At 41.5% G+C, this 19,640-nt stretch overlaps 1 protein-coding gene across 7 annotated transcripts in view; it reads left to right on the top strand.

Annotated features, from left to right (window-relative positions):
- LOC146554874 (DENN domain-containing protein 5B-like) overlaps positions 1-16,546 on the top strand; it is an 81,930-nt gene extending 65,384 nt beyond the window's left edge. For 2 of the 7 annotated variants that reach the window (XM_085252475.1, XM_085252478.1), the window contains 15 exons: positions 25-132; positions 1,777-1,908; positions 3,812-3,964; positions 4,157-4,235; positions 4,317-4,398; positions 4,658-4,786; positions 5,368-5,489; positions 5,914-6,059; positions 7,433-7,474; positions 7,801-7,919; positions 8,681-8,868; positions 9,435-9,517; positions 9,991-10,117; positions 10,457-10,631; positions 12,981-16,546. In XM_085252475.1, the coding sequence (XP_085108601.1) occupies positions 25-132; positions 1,777-1,908; positions 3,812-3,964; positions 4,157-4,235; positions 4,317-4,398; positions 4,658-4,786; positions 5,368-5,489; positions 5,914-6,059; positions 7,433-7,474; positions 7,801-7,919; positions 8,681-8,868; positions 9,435-9,517; positions 9,991-10,117; positions 10,457-10,631; positions 12,981-13,164 (1,869 nt within the window). In that variant the 3' untranslated portion in view covers positions 13,165-16,546. Of the gene's footprint in view, positions 1-24; positions 133-1,776; positions 1,909-3,811; positions 3,965-4,156; positions 4,236-4,316; positions 4,399-4,657; positions 4,787-5,367; positions 5,490-5,913; positions 6,060-6,796; positions 6,862-7,432; positions 7,475-7,800; positions 7,920-8,680; positions 8,869-9,434; positions 9,518-9,990; positions 10,118-10,456; positions 10,632-12,980 lie in introns of those variants that run through there. The other 5 variants (XM_085252480.1, XM_085252481.1, XM_085252477.1 and 2 more) reach the window with 4 other exon arrangements.
- The last annotated feature ends 3,094 nt before the right edge of the window (positions 16,547-19,640 follow it).

Genomic DNA, 19,640 nt, shown 5'->3' on the forward strand with positions numbered 1-19,640 from the left:
GTACCGCTCTTCCTCCTCGAGCAGGTGGAGGGCTGCCTGGTCCTACAGAATTCCATGGCATTTTGGGAGTGGGACAATGCATCCCCTCCTCCTGTCAAACCACCTAAAAAATCTGCTTCTGCTTCCTGCCTGGTATGTGCAGGAGATGCTTGTGTTTTGGATTCCCTCTCATAGCCTCCACCCTCACTTCCACCTACTTTTCCGAGGTTCCCACATTCTCTAAGGCACAATTCCTTGCTGAATACTAAAAAATATAAAATTCTAAAGGAAAACAAGAATAAAACAAGCAAAATACAATCTTTTTGCATATCTGAGGGGTGTTTAGGCTCGGTGAGCTGCACAGTTAGCAAAGGCATATCTTCCAATTCTTTGTTTTGAATGTGCAGCAGTCAAAAATCCAGAGAGATTCACTTTTAAGGTACCGCAAGTAAATTTTTAGGTCCTTCAAGAGGAAAAAAGTTGCACTCATATGTAATTGTGTGTTTCAAAAAATTTACATTCTCATAAACTTGTGAGTGAATCCATCAGAAATATATTGGACCTGGCACCGAGTTATGGAAACCACCATGTTGCCCTCCTGTCTTGAACACAGCGGTCGAGATTCACCTAAATGCGTGTTATCGTTTCATGTATGTGTATGTATGTATCTACTATGTATGTATGTATGTCATCCTCTTCTGTCTTACCTGAAGCCTCGTCTCCTGACTGAAGTCCGGGCAATAACACAAAAACGTGCATAAACAAGCTTGTTTTTTCTTCATATTGTTGCAATTTGTCACTGTGAGTAGATGAAGATGTGACCATCCCATATCCAGACAGTTATAGCCATTACACCAGTATACCAATGTTAGGCCTCAGTGTCATAAAAAGTCCCATCAGTTTCACTGATGCCATCTAACAGCAGCTAACAATGGCAAAAACAGCAGCTCTTACCAACAGAAGCATTTATGACATCTTCAAAAACCTGCCTCAGACAGACTTGAGCTGCACTGACTCATCAACACATGTCGGACTCTTCCACAAAGTTGTACAGCCTCCTTCAGAGTAAATACACATGCAGGCGTATTGACAGCTGAGGGGAACAGCAGAGTGACACCCTACGTTCACTACAGCAGCCTGAGTTGTTTGTCCTACAGCAGACACCATAGCTAGAATTTTCCTCTTAAACTGGGATGGTAAAAAAAAAACAGAATTAATTTAACTGCAATCTCCTGACATCTAGTGGTTAAGATTTTAGACACTGAACCTTTAATTTGAAAAAAAAAAAAAGGACATCAAATACATCATTGACAGTATTTCCAGCTATTTCCATGTCATGTTCTGCTTTGAACACTTTAAATGTGAAACAGCAGCAGTGGGAAATCTTCTGTTTGTGAGAACAGTGATGTAAGAGCATGGATTTCTCATTTCTGCGAAGCACTCAGAGCTCATTATAGGAAACATTTTGAATTTGGTATGCCATGCTCCAGACTGAGTGATACTTCCTGCCAACACAGCCTTTCTTTTTACTCGCCTCCTGTGTCACACCCTTTAACTTAACTCACTTAAGTTCCTCGAAGTGTCTCACATGAACAAAATTACCATTAACAGTCACAGAAATACTAGAACAGGTTATTAACAGTGTATAAGGAAGGCACGTATTTGTGAGATTGTGCCAGGAGTGAGGATGCTTACCTCAACCTCTAATACGTGTTAACTGCAAACATTCATACAAAAGAATGACACTTTCAGTGCCTGTTATTTAAATCTCACTAAATATCGTCGTCTGCACTTCAGAAGTACATGCAGGAGGCCCGCAGCCTCGGGAAGAATCTGCGACAGCCTAAACTCTCCGACCTGTCGCCTGCCGTGATCGCCCAGACCAACTGGAAGTTTGTGGAAGGGTTGCTCAAGGAGTGTCGCATGAAGGTGAAACAGAATGCTTCTGCACTTGGAAATGACCCATGATTCTTGATTCTTGCATGCACTCATTCGCTGTCCTTCATTTACAGAAGTTATTACTGAAAACTGTAAATATATATACAGTTTATACTTCTCAGTTAAAGGGTTACTCTTTAATTATTGACATTTTGCATAAGTGTTTCCAGTTCATTACAGATTTTCTGATGCTTGTTTTAATCAGCTATCATGACCATAGTATTAAATTGCTGCTTATTACACATAAACTGCCACAGGAGTTTCCTGGTAGTCATTACTATTCTTTAAGTTTGTTTCCAAGGGTTTTTACCTGGTTATTAATATGTTATTAAATAGAAACGGGCAGTTTTGCATTTTGCAGCTCTGTTTCCTGTTTATAAACTACCATGGTGAATGAGTGGTAATAACTGTGAAATTACCACATTATTGCGTTCTATCAAAATGACTCCTGTAATGTTTAACGATGAACTGCAGTGTGTCGCATAGAGTACCTCCAAATCCATACTAGAGATGGACCGATCCGATATTACTTATCGGTATCGGTCCGATACTGACCTAAATTACTGGATCGGATATTGGAGGGAAATAAAAAATGTAATCGATCCATCAAATATCAAAAAAGCACCTCAAAAAACTTGCGACATGGCGTAACTCGGCTCATAACCTTAGCACGTCGGAGCAGTATGCGTCACGTGATAGAGCGGCTGTGGCGTGTGAGACCTGTCGGTGGTCTGGTTGAGCATTTGGAGCCTCGCTACCAAACGAGCATTTTATCTCAGAGAAAGTTATCCCAGAGAGAAGTAAAGCAAGTGTGTAAGTTCATCTCTGAATGTTTGTAAAGCATTCCAGCGTTAAGCTTGACAACCGATATATGGAGCGACTGCCTCTCCCTCTCTCTCCTGCTGCCACTTCAATCAATGATCAGCTGATCGGCTTTTCCGTCGTGAGTCCGTCTCTCTTGTTTGTTTTTGGCCCACTTTGCACCAGAAAGAGGAAACCAGCGGCTGAACAACAGCAGCACGTTTAAGCTTGATAAGCTGTTGTTAGAATTTATTTAATATTACTTTCTACTCGAGGATCTTTTTCTACGTAGCTGACGGCTGTAACTGTGCAGGGGCGGATCTAGCAAAGTTTAGCCAGGGGGGCCGAGAGGGCATGAACAGGGAAAAGGGGGCACAAAGACATACTTTTCTTTCTTATTCTCATTTAAAATGTCGAGCTTTTAATAAATAATTATCCGAATCTTACACCCAAAGTTTTAATTTGATGTAAAATGAATAGAAATCAATTACTGTATATAGTGACTATTAAGTCTAATATATATACCCTAGTAAGCTGTAGCACTTTTTCCTTTGGGAAGGTACCATCTGTGCAGTCTGCAGTTCTGTAGAAGAAAGATATTGAATCTATTTAATTATTGTGGAAAAATAATTGATTTCTGTGCATTTTTTTTCACACTGCATCGAATTAAAGTTGATTACGTCGATTAAGCATCATGAGGTGGAGGGTGGGGGGTGGTTCCCTATTTATAGTGTTTTTTTTATTGATTAAAAAACACACTATATCGGATTCGTATCGGCCGATATCCAAATTTATCGGTATATCAATATCGGTATCGGACATAACAAAGTGGTATCGTGCCATCTCTAACCCATACACATAAAAAGTTCCTCAACTATGACACAAATTCTCCACAATACAAAGCAAGGCTCTTCTACTCCAGTTTGCCCATTTAGCCATCATAAGAAATGATGAAGAGGCACGTCCATCCACAGAATGCAGTGGTTTTTAATATAACTGGAGGATAGGTTACATGGATGTGTCATATGCCTTGGATTTTAAGTATGTTCATAATATATCACAGTGATTCCTCTAATTGTATGTGGGTGTGTAGACCAAGCGTATGCTGGTGGAGAAGATGGGCCGCGAGGCGGTGGAGCTGGGTCATGGCGAGGCCAGCATCACTGGATTAGAGGAGAACACTCTGATCGCCAGTCTGTGTGACCTGCTAGAGAGAATCTGGAGCCACGGGCTGCAGGTCAAACAGGTCAGCACACACACTGAAGTAAAGATATATACAGTGCTGCACAAATGTTAGGTTTCTTCAACACGCTATAGATGTTGAGGTTCCTCCCTCTGTGTCTGTGTATAATGTGATGCCTCATCCATCGGTGCAATAACTGCTGTTATGTGTGTCATTTCTGTCCTCGGCTCTCTCATGCTGATCGTGATGTTTCAGGGGAAGTCTGCTCTGTGGTCTCACCTGCTGCACTATCAGGCCCGGGAGGAGATGCTGGCGCAGCAGGCTGACTCACCAGGTAACATACACGAACACACACGCAGTCGAAAGCCTCAGTCACATGTTAAAGCATCAACAAAAAATCCATCTCTCCTTGTAGCGCCTCGCTTTCTTGAGAGGAGGAAGTCTGATAGTTCCATAGCGATGCCTTCTCTGCGTGTGTCTCTCATTCAGGATATGAGGTATGACTTTGTTGTCCTTTGCACTGTCCAAGCCTCTTCTACAACAGGTAGACTAGAGTAACACTGTTTAGGTGTTCCTGTTAGTATTAAACATCATATTATATACAGTATACTCGCTGCACGTACTGTAAACAAGTAGTTTGTATGTCCGTGTTGGTGCATCTGTGAAAATGTATAAAATCTGTAAGTGAAGTTAAAGTAAATAACTTTTCCTTCATCTTAAAACCACAGCGTTATTCTTCTTCTCCGTCTGTCCCAGGCATATCCAGAGTATGTCAGAGATCAAGACGGACGTTGGCCGAGCCAGAGCCTGGATTCGCCTGTCCCTGGAAAAGAAGCTGCTCTCTCAGCATCTCAAACAGTTGCTGTCGCGACAAGCCTTAACCAAGTAAGCATTTTGGTGACTGAATCCCACCTTCATATTTACATGTCGTGCACTATTAAACATACATTTTGCAGTCGTTTTCACAGTAAGGGTTTGCATACAGTTAAAACACATGACACAAAGTTGTAGAAAACCCTCCGTTTTATACGATGTGGGAGAAAGTGGCTCTTTTTTGTGTGGCTTGATCATGCCACAGGGGGCAGCAGTGAGCACCCTGAGCCACACCAGTGCAGCACTGGGAGTATTTTTCTGCTGTATTCATTTACAGGAGGTAAAAGGTCCATCTGGCCAAATGACATTCCCACTTGACTTCCACACATCCATTTCTGAGTGAAGTATAACTGTAAGCTTCCCTGCACGCCTCCATTTTGCCCCTTCAAACAAAACAGAAGCGTTTCAGTTCATTGCTAGTTTCATGGTCGGGCTCTCTAATTGTTAGTCTAGAAAGATAACGTTTTATTTTGTTGTTTAGTTATTAAGGGTGCAAAAACTGTCAAACTAAAAAGACTTTTGACATGGATGTTGATGAGGAGAGATGTGATGTACTTCGCTGTATCTGAACCTGACTTGACTGACCGCCACAGGAAGCTGTACAAACGTTACGCCTTCCTGCGCTGTGAGGAGGAGAAGGAGCAGTTCCTCTTCCATTTGCTCTCTCTCAATGCTGTTGACTACTTCTGCTTCACCAGTGTCTTCACCACCATCAGTGAGTTTTCCATCAGCTACACATAACCTCTGACCTCTGGCCACCCACAGCAATGCTTTTCTTGAACAAAAGAAACGTTTTAAGACGAGAAGCTTTAGGTGATTGGAAACAGCAAATTATGCTGTTAAATATGTCACATATCAATGTGTATTTTTATGAACTGTATATATACACTCACACATATAAACGTATATTGGAACTGAAATTGTGTGTCAGCAGCATTTCTATGAAAAGAGGTCGTGTTGTTGTTTATAATGAGGTCGTGTTGTTTATAATGGCATGACATCAAACTCCTGGAAAGCCCTTCAGCCCTCCTGCACCACCTACTGAAGCCTTACAGTAAAAATGTCAGTTACTTTATTCATAGAGCTACGGATCAATAGCTGACTGTGAAATTGTGAGGCTTTTTTTGTCTTTTTTGCAGTGATCCCATACCGAGTCGTCATCATCCCCATCAAGAAGCTGAGCAACGCTATGACCACATCCAACCCCTGGGTGTGCGTCTCAGGGGAACTGGGAGACTCGGGCATCATGCAGATCCCCAAGAACGTATTAGAAATGACCTTTGATGTGAGTACTGTGACCTTTGACCTCCCACAAGTTGATCATGCTGTCAGCCACTCTGATGTTGTGTGCAGGCATTGAGTTTGTGTTTTCTATGTTTCACTCCTTGTCACTGTTTGTCAAACATCACATGGTGCACTGCAGCTTATTTAAAGCCACAGTAATCAAAAATCAGTGTTTCTTAAAGGTGCTGTAAAGAGAATAGTTCATCCCAGAAGTCTCGGGACAAGGCTCCAAAACATGAAGTGATATGTAAAATGCTTCTTGCCTTGGCTTCAGCATTTCTTGAATAGGCAATATTGGACTGGAGAGTTAGTTCCCATAACTTCTGGAGAATTTCTCCTGCTCTGTGTCCACGTTGCACGAGTTTTGCAGTTTTAAGAACTAAGGTTGGGCGAGTGGATGAATGCATCGACCATCGACGATAGGCCGAGCCTTTCGCCGATCATTTTTACAAGAGCCATTCATTTATTCGCCCATGAGTAAGTTTGCTAATAATTTTGGTTGAACCCAGTAGAAGGAGCCAATGGAAAAAAAAAATAACACTGTTTTAACGGCACTGCCTTCCATCTGCAGGCACATGCAGCCTCCTCAGAGTGCGCCCAAATTCAGCCATTCATTTCCTCAAACTCATGTTAAAAAAAACAAAAACTTTATTATATTATTTACATTTTAAAAACCCACAATGGAGGGAGGGAAACAAAGAAACTGGCTTCTTTTCCCCATTGTAACTGTGTTTACAGGTCGTTCCAGTGTTTATCCGTCTTACACACCCGACCAAACAACAAATACAAAATGAAACACAAAAGTAAGTTAAAAATAAAAATGTCTCCTCCAGCTAACATAAAAATAAATCTTTGATGTAACGTTAAGTCTTTTGTGCGATTTGGTGCATCTTAAATAAATGAATAATCCAAAAAGTAGCTATAATAACTCTGAAACAAACAAGAAAAGAAAGTAAAATATTCGCTGCAAACAAAACGTATAAATTCACAAAAAAGTCGCCTGCGCGAGTTTATCGCCCATCCTGACTAAGAAGCATTTAAAGCTGCTGTTTTAGTTCTAAAAGTGAACCAGTTGTGGTGAATTTCAGCAGCATCTGCCATCACATTCACAGCAGTCTACTTCCTAAGCCCTAAACAATTCTCCTTTTACCTCAAGAAATTTTCCATCAAGCAAGATCGATTATGAAGTGATGTAGGTCATGTGAAGACTGCCCTCTAGTTGCACTTCTATGCAGTGCACTCCAATAAATCAATTTTGTTTTACAGTGTCAAATCATGCAAGTAGGATTTCTGTGAGCCAAGCCTAGTTTGCATGCATGAGTGAGTTTTATTGTCCTTTCTTTGTGTCTTAACGTATGTTTCCATCTCCCTCAGTCTGCTTTCAGGCCTCACACGCACATCTCTGCCATATTCAAGGTTAGGCAAAGCCCTTGCTCTACAGCTCCATCTCCCACCATCAAGCGTATCCCTTTGAAATGCTTGCTTTTCTTTTCTGTGTTTGACTTGCTCAAAGTTGCTCCTTTACCCTGCGTACATGAGTGCTGACTGAAGTTGTGCTCTGTGTGTCTTTGCTGGAGCTATTAGGAAAATATGCTGAAGGAAATGTAAAAAATAAATAAAAAGTAAAACGTTTGTGCCCAAATAACTGAATTAACCAGAGACAGACAAGTATATCATGCACAGTAATGAAAGAGAGTAGGATCTGATATTGTATTGATTAACTAGTTGCTCTCTGTGTTCAGTGTCAGAACCTGGGGAAGCTCACCACGGTGCAGCTGGGTCACGATAATGCCGGCCTCCTGGCTAAATGGTTGGTGGACTGTGTGATGGTGCGGAACGAGATCACAGGACACACCTACAGGCGAGTAGAGGACCTGTCTTTGTTCTGTTGTTGTTACTCATTTAGTAAACTTCCCTCACATGCTTTTCTGTGCAGCCAAATTAGATTGTTGTAGACCTCAGACAACATTACGACCAATAAGAGTGCAGCTAGCAGCCGATAACCGTCCTGTCATGAGTGTAACTGCTGGCGCACGCGTGTCACACTCTGGGCATTTAATAGTTTGCTGTTTCTCGGCAGTTTTGATGAATTTAAAATGAAAATTAATAAAGTGTTTTTTCTTGTTAGTGAGTTAAAAAAGGCATATTCATTCAGCATTATATTATATTATAGAGACATTTGTTAAATTAACTGGAATGTGTGGCTCACTGACAATATTGGAGGTCAATTTTGTTTGTATAACCCAATCGGAGAAAATATTAAATTGTTTGTTTCTCATAACGTCAAAAAGCAGACAAGAAAAGAAACAAGACACTGAAAAATACAAAATATAAAACATACGAAAGACAAAGAGAGAAGATCAGAGCGGAGACGTGTGGAGAAAGAACAAACCGATATACGGATGGAAAACGCATAGATTTCGCCCGCCTGTGTGTCTGAACCACATTTAGTACATCACCCTCTGATGCACACCAAGTGCTAGTTAGTAGGAACCATTCTGCGTGTTTGTTGATAGCAAGTCAAATATAAAATATCTCCCCTGAAAATCAGAAGAACAAATAGAACGATGCCAACAGATGTAGAGCGTTGATGTGTAACCTCAGCACCTTGTTGTCCATCAGGTTCCCCTGCGGTCGATGGCTCGGTAAGGGTGTGGATGACGGCAGCCTGGAAAGGGTCCTAATCGGGGAATTAGTGTTGCCCAGCGGAGAGGATGATTCTGCAAGGGCCTGCCGTACACCCCCGCTACAGCGTTCACCTTCCCAGGGCAGACGCATCAGCATCACATCGCTCACCGGACGAGATACCAGTCAGTAACTGTCAGCGTTCTCACACAACAGGAAATCTCTAATACTGAGAATGAAATGTTTTCATTTCCTGACAGGTTTTGCCGCACTTTCTGATATTTGAAGTGCAGGATTTTAAATAGATTTTATCCACAGTAGGAACAAAAGATGGTCTGTGTGCAATTACTCAGTCATCCACCACCTCACTAAACACTTTCAGGCTCTATCGATGTTTTCGTTATTTTTGAGCTTTTATGTGCAATGAATCTCATAATATCATCAAAATAAGACTGCCAGGCTTCCATTAAATGCTTTTTTAAAAACCCTTTCTGCAGTAGTTTTTTTGGAAACTTTAAGGCATATCAACTTCTATAATAATAATGATAATCTCTTTATTAAGCTGCCAGGAACTCAATTATATGGGTAATTCTTAAAGTGTGGTTTAAAGCTCAGACTTCCATTGCAGCTCAAAAATGCAGCGTTTCCAGGAAGGATGGTAGCTACAGACATTAGCTGTTGCTACCTCAGGCTGTCAGGGTTCAGAGGTCTGTAGCAGTCTGTACTGATGCAGATGTTTTCCCCATTCTAGAGCTGAATTCAGCACAAATCCAAGAGGGGATTGGGGAGGCAGTGAACAACATCATCAAACACTTCCACAAACCAGAGAAAGAGGTCAGTGACTTTCAGCACTCTGAAATCCTTTTCTAATGAGTGCGTGCCTTATAGCTTAACTACTGCTATGCTGTCTGTGAATTCTGAGTAGTGTGGGTTCTGTTTTCCTGTTTCCATCAGGGAGTGCATTCATTATGTGTCCATAAGTAAAGTTGTGCTTTGACCATAGAAAGTCTGAAAGAGTGATGATCTTTCAAGTTGTAGTCATTTCTCTTCAGTGACAGTCTGTCACAGCACATTGTTGAATCGAATTTTAGAGGTACTCCAACGTTCATGGGAATAGTGTAATTAGCAAAAAGTGTTAAGCCACTTAGATGACAGGGTGCCAAGTTACCTGCCCACACAAGCAAGCTTCGTTACATGTGTGTACTAAGTAACAGACAAAGTAACAGCGTCACTTGCTAAATGTCAAACTTCTTACATTGTATCAACATTTGCTTTTGTGCATTGACGTGTTGATGTGTGTTGCACAGAGAGGCAGTCTGACTGTTCTGCTGTGCGGCGAGAATAGCTTGGTCGCGGCTCTGGAACAGTTCTTCCATCACGGCTTCAAATCTGCCAGGCTCTTCCAGAAGACTGTGTTTGTGTGGGACTTTGTGGGTGAGTGTGAAGAGACGGCACGCTCTGCTGCTGATGAGGAAAACTGTTCAGTTTGGCCCATGGCAGAAAATCAAGGGCTAAACTGTGTTACAATGTGTACTGGTTTTACTGGATTAAAGAAAAAATGTGGAATACCTTTTTATTCATGTGTCATGGTTTTTATACATGTTTGTAGAGGATTATACAACATTTACAATTATTTTTGTGTAATCTGGGCTTTCAAATGAATTTGTAACATAGCCTTCAGCCTAGTGTTCTCAGTTTGTTGAGCTGTTACACAACAGTAGAGCGCTTTAAGTAAGCTGATATGGTGTGTGATGCTCCTCTAAAACCCTACAGAGAAGGCTGTTGCCTACATGGAGTCAGCTGACCAGGTGGGAGACCTTCAGGAGACCACTGAGGCCATGAAGATGACCTGTCAGTCACTCTGTCATTACTTCAATGCGATCAACTCCACCTCCAGAAACATCGGCAAGGACGGAAAGTTCCAGTTGTTAGTCTGCCTCGGAGCCAGGTCAGTGTGGAGACAACGAATTAATGTAAATTATGTTGTGAGCTGTGATGGAAGCTGTTCCTGCGCAGGTGTGGGCTCTGATAGCATCTTTTGATATGTGATTATTCGATCAGAAATTTGACATATTAAAAACATGTCACGATTGTGGTCAGAAGTTTTCATTTGTCTTGGATTTCCTCTAGGGCAGGGGAGACAGGACAAAATAAATGCTCACTGTCGAGGCGAGTGCTGTGTGGCTGGCAGCAAATGCAGGACTCTCAGACGTCAAGAGTGAAACTCTAATAGCAGCTTTCATTCAAACAAAAAAAGTAAAACCTCAAACTAGATATTAAACTGGACTCAAGAACTAAATACTAAGAAACATGAACTAAGCTTTAGTCATGAACACAGACAGGAAACCACCAGCATGGTGAGGGTACGCCACGACACAAAGCAAAGAAAACACAGGGCTTAAATACACACCAGAGTGATCAGAGTGGGAAATGGGAGGGAAACACAGCTGGGATTAACTAGCCAGAACGAGACAAAGGAAGCAAAACTAGATACATTGACATGAGATGAGGGACCGCCAAAATAAAACAGGTATAACAAAGATGTGGACTTGACACTGAGACAGAGAGACATGGCTGACCGGGAAGACAGAGGGAACACGAGGACGAGTGTGACAAGACGAGGAACACGAGACAGCCTAATGACAGAAACCAAAACCATAGGACTAAAAATATAACACAGCAGAACCAAAACCCACGAATTACAATAATTAAAGAATATAACTAAAGCACACAAACACTGAGTCACAGGCCACAGGTGACACTTGGCTTGTTTTCTTTTTTTCTTTGTTTCTCTTCACTGTGGCAGAAGTTAATGATAATTAAATGCAAAGTGGTGTATAAATACATGGTGAGTGAAGAAGGAAGGCACAATGTATCATGGGAAGCCCCTAGGAGCCTAGGCCTAGTGCAGCATAATTAAAGAAGGGTCACCTGATACAGCCCCAACTACAACCTTCATGAGAAAGGAAAGTTTTAAGCTTAATCTAAGTAGAAAACCTGCTTTTCTCCTGAATCCAAACTGAAAGCTGAGGGTTCTGCCTCCCATTCTACTTTTAATGCCCTAGGAACTAAAAGAAATCCCACAGTCTAAGCGCAAAGTGCTCCTTTGAGATGATATAGTACTTTGAGCCAGGGAGCCGATCCTCTTCATTGGGCATAGATCCTAGAAGGAACCTTCAGTGGGTCCTGCACAGGCTGAACATGAGCAGCCAGAAGCTGAGCCAGAGGGTCCCATGTTGTCTGAGCCAGATGGCTGCTACTTTCAAAACTAGCAGATTGTTGTGCTTCACCATCAGTTGCTTTAAATTCAGCTACCAGCTCGGCTTTCCCTCAGCCGTTAGTCTCCCGGCCTTTCTCCTTGTCTTCGGCCTCCTCCCAAGCATTGCTGGCCTCCTGTTGGGCCACCAGATGGCCTCTGCCGTAGCTGCTGCTTCCCTGTCTTGCCTCACCATCGCTGGCCAAGTCATCTCTGGTAGTCCACCGTCTTCATTGCTGGGCTCCTGTTCTGTCTTCTTATGGACAGCCTGCTCTCAAGACTCCTGAGGGTTTCATTTGTTCTCCAGAGGGGCTTCAACTTGTCTTCTTCTGGCCTCTTTCCCAAGTCTCTGTCTTCATTGCCGGCCCTGTGTTGAGCCTCCGGATATTCCACCTGTCATGCTTCATCTCAATACCAGACCCAGTAATCCACATTGCTTATCTTTTTAGTCCTGTTGAAAATCTGCAGTCTCACCACTGATTAACATTTAAGTCGATTTAACTCTTACTACGTTTAACTGACACAGACTGTTTACTTACATATTGTTCATAGCATAAGCACACACATTTACTATACACTACACATATTAAATTGTCTGTCTCATTATTACAGTTAATAAAACTAAAGCTAACACTACTGTCGGTATGCAGAAAAACATTGTTCACTGAAATTAAAATTAAACTGGACTCTTGAATAAGACTAAACCAAATCATATTGTGCGTTCAACTAAAACCAAACTAAACAATAATTAGGAGATGTCCTTGGGTTGAGTCTCTGTCAGTGTGGTCAGGATTGTCACCTCAGCAATGGGAGGCTTTGTGTAGCAACTCAAACTGAAGCTAATTCAGTTCAGTTGTGTTTATATAGCAACAGTCACCTCGAGGCGCTTTATCTTGTGACATAATGCTACAATAATGAATAAAAATAATCAAACCAAACTGAAACTAACATTTTTTAAAAACTAAATTGAATTAAAAATTGAAATTTAAAATGCGATAAACTGTGAAGTTTTAATAATTCTGATCACTGTTGGCCCCACAGAGACCGCCTGCTGCCCCAGTGGCTCCCCCTGCTCGTGGAATGTCCAGTGATCCTGCAGATGTATGAGGACACAGCAATGCTCAGAGACCCTTCCACTCTCAATACCCTTATTAGCGTCCTTGAGACACTGCACGACTTCTCCATCACACTGGAAGCCTCACTGGTCAAAGGCATCAACCTTTAGCTCCACAGGACTCTGGTTAATTTTCTGTCCTCCTCTTCAGTTCACTCTGTCCGTCTAACTGTTAGCTCCTTGGCCTTGTGATTAGATGGATGATAAGGTTTGGAGGACATTAAATTGAAAGGACAATTTGGAAACCAAAGCAATAAGTTCCACATGTTCTCATGTTGCTTGATTCTTCATGAGAGACGTTAAAATTTGTGGGTGACCCATGAGCTTGCATGCAGTATTTCCACTCTTCCTGTGAATTTCAAAGACTATTTAAACAAAAGATCAGACCAAGGATCTGTAGTTTTTTACTTGATGAACTAATGCTGTTCATCACAGTGCACAGGTTTCTGCAGACATATCAGCTTTTAGAAGCACTTCCTGCCTTCCATGTATTTGTTATTTCAGTACACTTGGAAAATGACTGTTTGGCTTCCTGCTCACATTAAACTCAAGCTGCAAGTCAAAAATCTGTTCCAAAAAGACTTTTGCAAAGCAGTTATTCACTGTCATGTTTGAGGGAACTACTTTTTTATATTCCCAAAAACTGTTCATCTGGACGTAGCGGTGGCCAAGCGTACGACTGAAGAAGTCACTTGGATGAGTGACGAAACGTCCAGATGAACAGAATCCACTTTTTGGGATTTCCTTACCTTGATGATTGAGCATGAAAATACTTTCTATATTGTTTTTGCTTTAAGGTCTTTTCTAGGCTGCAGGATTGTCGTTGCTGATATGAATCACAGCATCTTTCTGCCTTATTGATTCTCTTAGTGTACTGAAATATGGCTGCTTGGAAGAAAAACAAAAAATTGAGTGCATGCTGAAATGACAGCATAGAGACATAGCTGTAGCAGCAGACATGTAACAGCTGTGTGTAGCATAGCCCCCTTCAGTTGGTACGAGTAGATGCATTATCTTACCTGTAACTGTTGGTTATAGTAGCATCAACCTAACTGTTGTTAGCGTGAGCAACAATGCTTTTGTGCACGGAAAGAGTACGATGCCATGAAGAGACTGAGCTGAGGGATCACTGACACAATGACAGACTCAGTGTTAAGAGTTTAACCTGTGGCTAACATTCCTACCTACATTATACATCTATGTCTCACTTCACAGATGTGCGCATGTAAGATCAGGTTTTAAGGCTGTGTGCCTTACAAACACAATTACACCATCTGCCTACACACAAATTCATGTAGGATTTCTTGCCAGTTTGCCAGTTTCAACAACTAAATAACAGCTAAACTGTAACATACAGGCTCATCTAAGAATGAAAAATGAATTTCAGCTGATTTATGCCTTTTCCTTGAAACCAGCGTGTGTGGGCCAAAAGTGTGAACTCCTACACTATGGAGATACCTGACACATTAACAATATACGACAGAAATTAATTCAAGTATAACATTAATGAATTAAAGTCCTGGCAGTTATTAAACTTTTCCACAAAACAACAAAACGGTTCTTTCAAAAACAATAATCAGTATACACAGTTCAGCTTTTTACTGCATTCATATCAAACATCAGGAATAAGCTGAAATTTTAGAACGTTTACTTCACAAAATGACGTTTCTATAAACAAGACTGAGTGTAATAGCACCCATTTGTCACCAATTAGCATAGGAAGCGAGAAGTAGCAGGTTTATGGTCTTAACAACTTTCATGCTTGTGTGTGTGTCATGATTCCCGTAAAGTCCCACTTCAAGCCAGTCACAGGTTACGTTTTTAGTCCCTGTGTAACAGCCGCAGTAGCACTGGCTGTTTATACACTGTTTAAAATCTAGATTTTATTTTTTGTAATAAAGCAAACTAGCCTATGCTAAGCTAAATGTTCTTTAATTGTTTAAAGGGGTTTTTATGTAAACTGCAGACTTGGCATAAATGGATGAATTTCACAATTAGAATTGTTAACCTTGTTTTCTGTGGTCCATAAATGTGTCATGAAGGGACGCGCCATATTTGTGTTTCACCTCCTCTAAATGCGCTCAAAATGTAAATATGTTTGGCAGCAGAGAGTAAAATGTTTGGAAATGTGTATCTTGGGCAGATGTCCTATCTTTGAACTTTTGCAGCATTAGCAGTTTTGTGTTGCCTGTTGCTAAATGGATACTTTCAGGTGTACATATTGTCAACGCACGCTGTCATTTAAGCTGTATTCATGTGGCACTCTAATGGATTACAAATAGCAGGGGAGTTTATCTGCTTTGTTACGACAAAATGTGGACACGGTTGCATTTCTGCTGTTTCCAGAACAGAGTATGTGATGGGCAACACATCCTGCCTTCCTGTGTTTTTAATTTATATTGACTTTGACTGGCTGACAGCAGCACTGGTGTTTTATGGTGGACAAACCTGTGGAGTAAGTCGATGCGTCCTAAGCACCTTTAAAGTAACCACTATTTCTCCTTCATGTGCCCCTGCTGATTAACCTGTGGGACTATTGACAGCTCCAAAGCACAGACATGGATTCCTCCACCTCTTCCTGGACGTCTTTATGTACGGACTATTTTTCTGGCAGCACCAGAAACGACGTGTGGAAGATGACCATCCACCCTAGTAGTCACACTTCATGCCAGCGTTGGGACTGACTGCTCTCTACTGATATTTATTGTTCCTCAATAAAACACCGAAGTCTAAGATGTGTGTGTGTGACATGTATAATTTTGAAATATAATAATATTATAAAATAAAATATATTTCATGCCAGGAAGTCACCACTTTTAGACTCAGTTGCTTGCTAATCTTGAGCAAAGTTTTAGTAGAGGTTACACTGGCTGTTGCTTATTTTGCTTTGCATGTGTATTGCTTATTGGTTAAATAAAGTATTTATCTCATGTCAGTCAAAAATGTTGCTACAAATACTCTTTGTAACAGCTGAAATTCTAATCTTGTTATCCTGTTGTAACTAATGAATTTCTCCTTTGGAGGAGTAGAGTTTTTCTTTTCAGTTTCACAGATAGTTATATAACACATGCAGTGCTTTACCTGCTTGCAAGAGAGAGACTCATTAGAGATCATGTTTAAAAATTCTAATTTTATTTGTCACACACACAGTCATACACAGTACGATATGCAGTGAAATGCTTACACAACTGCTCGTGACCTAAAGAAAAAAAGAAAAGGCTATGAATAGGATAGGAAATAAATCCATCCATCCATCCATCTTCATCCGCTTTGTCCGGGGCCGGTGTTGTGCCAAAAAGTGATTGTCTGCCAAAAACTGATTTCCAATGTTTCTGTGTATTTTTTATGTGTAATATCTTTACGTATGTTCGTAAATAGACTTCGGTGAACAGGGTTTACAAAGGGGTTATATAGAGAATTAAAACAATATCTGTTTTTCAAGTATCTTTATAACTCTCTGCTATTGTACTTACATTATAACCAATCCGGTCCTTTATCCCCACTTAAAATATTTTTACAGAAATATTGTAATATTTGCTGCCATTTCTGCTGTCCTCTTGGCCAACTTACTCTTACAAAAGACATTTTTAATGTTAATGAGATTTTTTTTAACTGCATAAATAAAGGTTCTATAAAAGTCGCTGCCAAAAACTGATTGCGGCTTCTACCTTGTTACACGAATGTTGTTTGTGGCTCAAGATGACTTTATGTCATCCATGAGGGATGCATTTGACATATGTTTCACATATTATAGCCCAACAAGTTACTTATAGCAGTTTAAATACGAGCAATCAGTTTTTGGCAAATACCGGAAATCAGTTTTTGGCAGACAATCACTTTTTGGCACAACACCGGGTCGCGGGGGCAGCAGCCTAAGCAAAGAGGCCCAGACCTCCCTCTCCCCAGCCACCTCCTCCAGCTTATCCGGGGGAATACCAAGGCGTTCCCAGGCCAGCCGAGAGATATAATCTCTCCAGCGTGTCCTGGGTCTGCCCCGGGGCCTCCTCCCGGTGGGACATGCCTGGAACACCTCACCCAGGAGGCATCCTTGTCAGATGCCCGAACCACCTCAGCTGGCTCCTTTCGATGTGGAGCAGCAGCTGCTCTACTCTGAGCCCCTCCCGGATGGCCGAACTTCTCACCCTATCTCTAAGGGAGAGGCCAGCCACCCTTTGGAGGAAGCTCATTTCTGCCGCTTGTATCCGCGATCTCGTTCTTTCGGTCACTACCCACAGCTCGTGGCCATAGGTGAGGGTAGGGACGTAGATCGACCGGTAAATTGAGAGCTTCGCTTTTACACTCAGCTCCCTCTTCACCACGACGGACCGGTGCAGCGTCCGCATTACTGCAGCTGCAGCCCCAATCCGTCTGTCGATCTCCGGCTCCCTTCTCCCATCACTCGCGAACAAGACCCCGAGATACTTGAACTCCTCCACTTGGGGCAGGAACTCATCCCCGACCCGGAGTGGGCACTCCACCCTTTTCCGGCTGAGAACCATGGCCTCAGATTTGGAGGTGCTGATCCTCATTCCCGCTGCTTCACACTCGGCTGCGAACCGTTCCAGTGCGAGCTGGAGGCCCTCACCCGATGAAGCCAACAGAACCACATCATCTGCAAAAATCAGAGATGAGATTCTGAGGCCACCAAAGCGAAAGCCCTCCGCCACTTGGCTGCGCCTAGAAATCCTGTCCATAAAAATTATGAACAGAACCGGTGACATAAATATGAAAATTAAAAAGGGTAAATTTAACTAGGATGGAATAAAATAAAATATAAAACTGAAATAACTGTACAACACAAATTAGAATGAAGGGTAAATTTAACTGGGAAAGAAGATAAAATATATAAGTTAAAGTTGAAAATAAAATAACTGTACAACAAAATACACAATACACAGTATAGAAATATTTAAGAATGTATACAAATATAAATATACAATAACAGCAGCTGTACAAGTATTAAATGGAAATGAAGAAATAGAAGATTTTTAGGCCAAAGTGCAATAAACTCAGAGTTCTCAGAATTTAAAAGTAGCAAGTTATGGATGCCTGTAGTTAAACTAGTTGATTTGTGTCATCTGGATGTGTGTATCACCTCCATAGAAAAAAACATATTCAATTCAATTTTATTTATATAGCGCCAAATCACAACAAAAGTCGCCTGAAGGCGCTTCATACATACAGAGAAAAACCCAACAATCATGTGACCCCCTATGAGCAAGCACTTTGGTGACAGTGGGAAGTAAAAACTCCCTTTTAACAGGAAGAAACCTCCGGCAGAACCAGGCTCAGGGAGGGGCGGGGCCATCTGCTGTGATTGGTTGGGGGGAGAGAAGGAAGACAGGATAAAGACATGCTGTGGAAGAGAGACAGAGGTTAATAACAGATATGATTCAATGCAGAGAGGTCTGTTAACACATAGTGAGTGAGAAAGGTGACTGGAAAGGAAAAACTCAATGCATCATGGGAATCTCCCGGCAGCCTACGTCTATTGCAGCATAACTAAGGGAGGATTCAGGGTCACCTGGTCCAGCCCTAACTATATGCTTTAGCAAAAAGGAAAGTTTGAAGCCTAATCTTGAAAGTAGAGATAGTGTCTGTCTCCTGAATCCAAACTGGAAGCTGGTTCCACAGAAGAGGGACCTGAAAACTGAAGGCTCTGCCTCCCATTCTACTTTTAAATACTCTAGGAACAACAAGTAAGCCTGCAGAGCGAGAGCGAAGTGCTCTAATAGGGTGATATGGTACTACAAGGTCATTAAGATAAGATGGGGCCTGATTATTTAAGACCTTGTATGTGAGGAGCAGGATTTTGAATTCTGGATTTAACAGGAAGCCAATGAAGGGAAACCAATACAGGAGAAATCTGCTCTCTTTCTAGTCCCTGTCAGGACTCTTGCTGCAGCATTTTGGATTAGCTGAAGGCTTTTCAGGGAGTTTTTAGGACTTCCTGATAATAATGAATTACAGTCGTCCAGTTTGAAAGTAATAAATGCATGAACTACTTTTTCAACGTCACTCTGAGACAGGATATTTCTAACTTTAGAGATGTTGCACAAATGGAAGAACGCAGTCTTACATATTTGTTTAATATGTGCGTTGAAGGACATGTCCTGGTCAAAAATGACTCCAAGGTTCCTCACAGTGTTACTGGAGGCCAAGGTAATGCCATCCAGAGTAAGAATCTGCTTAGATACCATATTTCTAAGATTTTCAGGGCCGAGTACAATAACCTCAGTTTGATCTGAATTAAAGAGCACAAAGTTAGCGGCCATCCAGGTCTTTATGTCTTTAAGACATTCCTGCAGTTTAACTAATTGGTGTGTGTTATCTGGCTTCATGGACAGATAGAGCTGTGTGTCATCAGCACAGCAGTGTAAATGTATGCTATATCTTCTAATGATGCTGCCTAAGGGAAGCATGTATAATGTAAACAGAATCGGTCCTAGCACTGAACCCTGTGGAACTCCATAATTAACCTCAGTGTGTGAAGAGGACTCTCCATTTACATGTACAAACTGGAGTCTATTAGATAGATATGATACAAACCACTGCAGCACAGTACCTGTAATACCTACAGCATGTTC

The sequence above is a fragment of the Mchenga conophoros genome, linkage group LG17, assembly GCF_057382185.1.
Source record: "Mchenga conophoros isolate Kocher_MC1m ecotype Shallow Benthic linkage group LG17, M_conophoros_male_GT1.1, whole genome shotgun sequence".
NCBI classification, from domain to species: Eukaryota; Metazoa; Chordata; class Actinopteri; order Cichliformes; family Cichlidae; genus Mchenga; species Mchenga conophoros.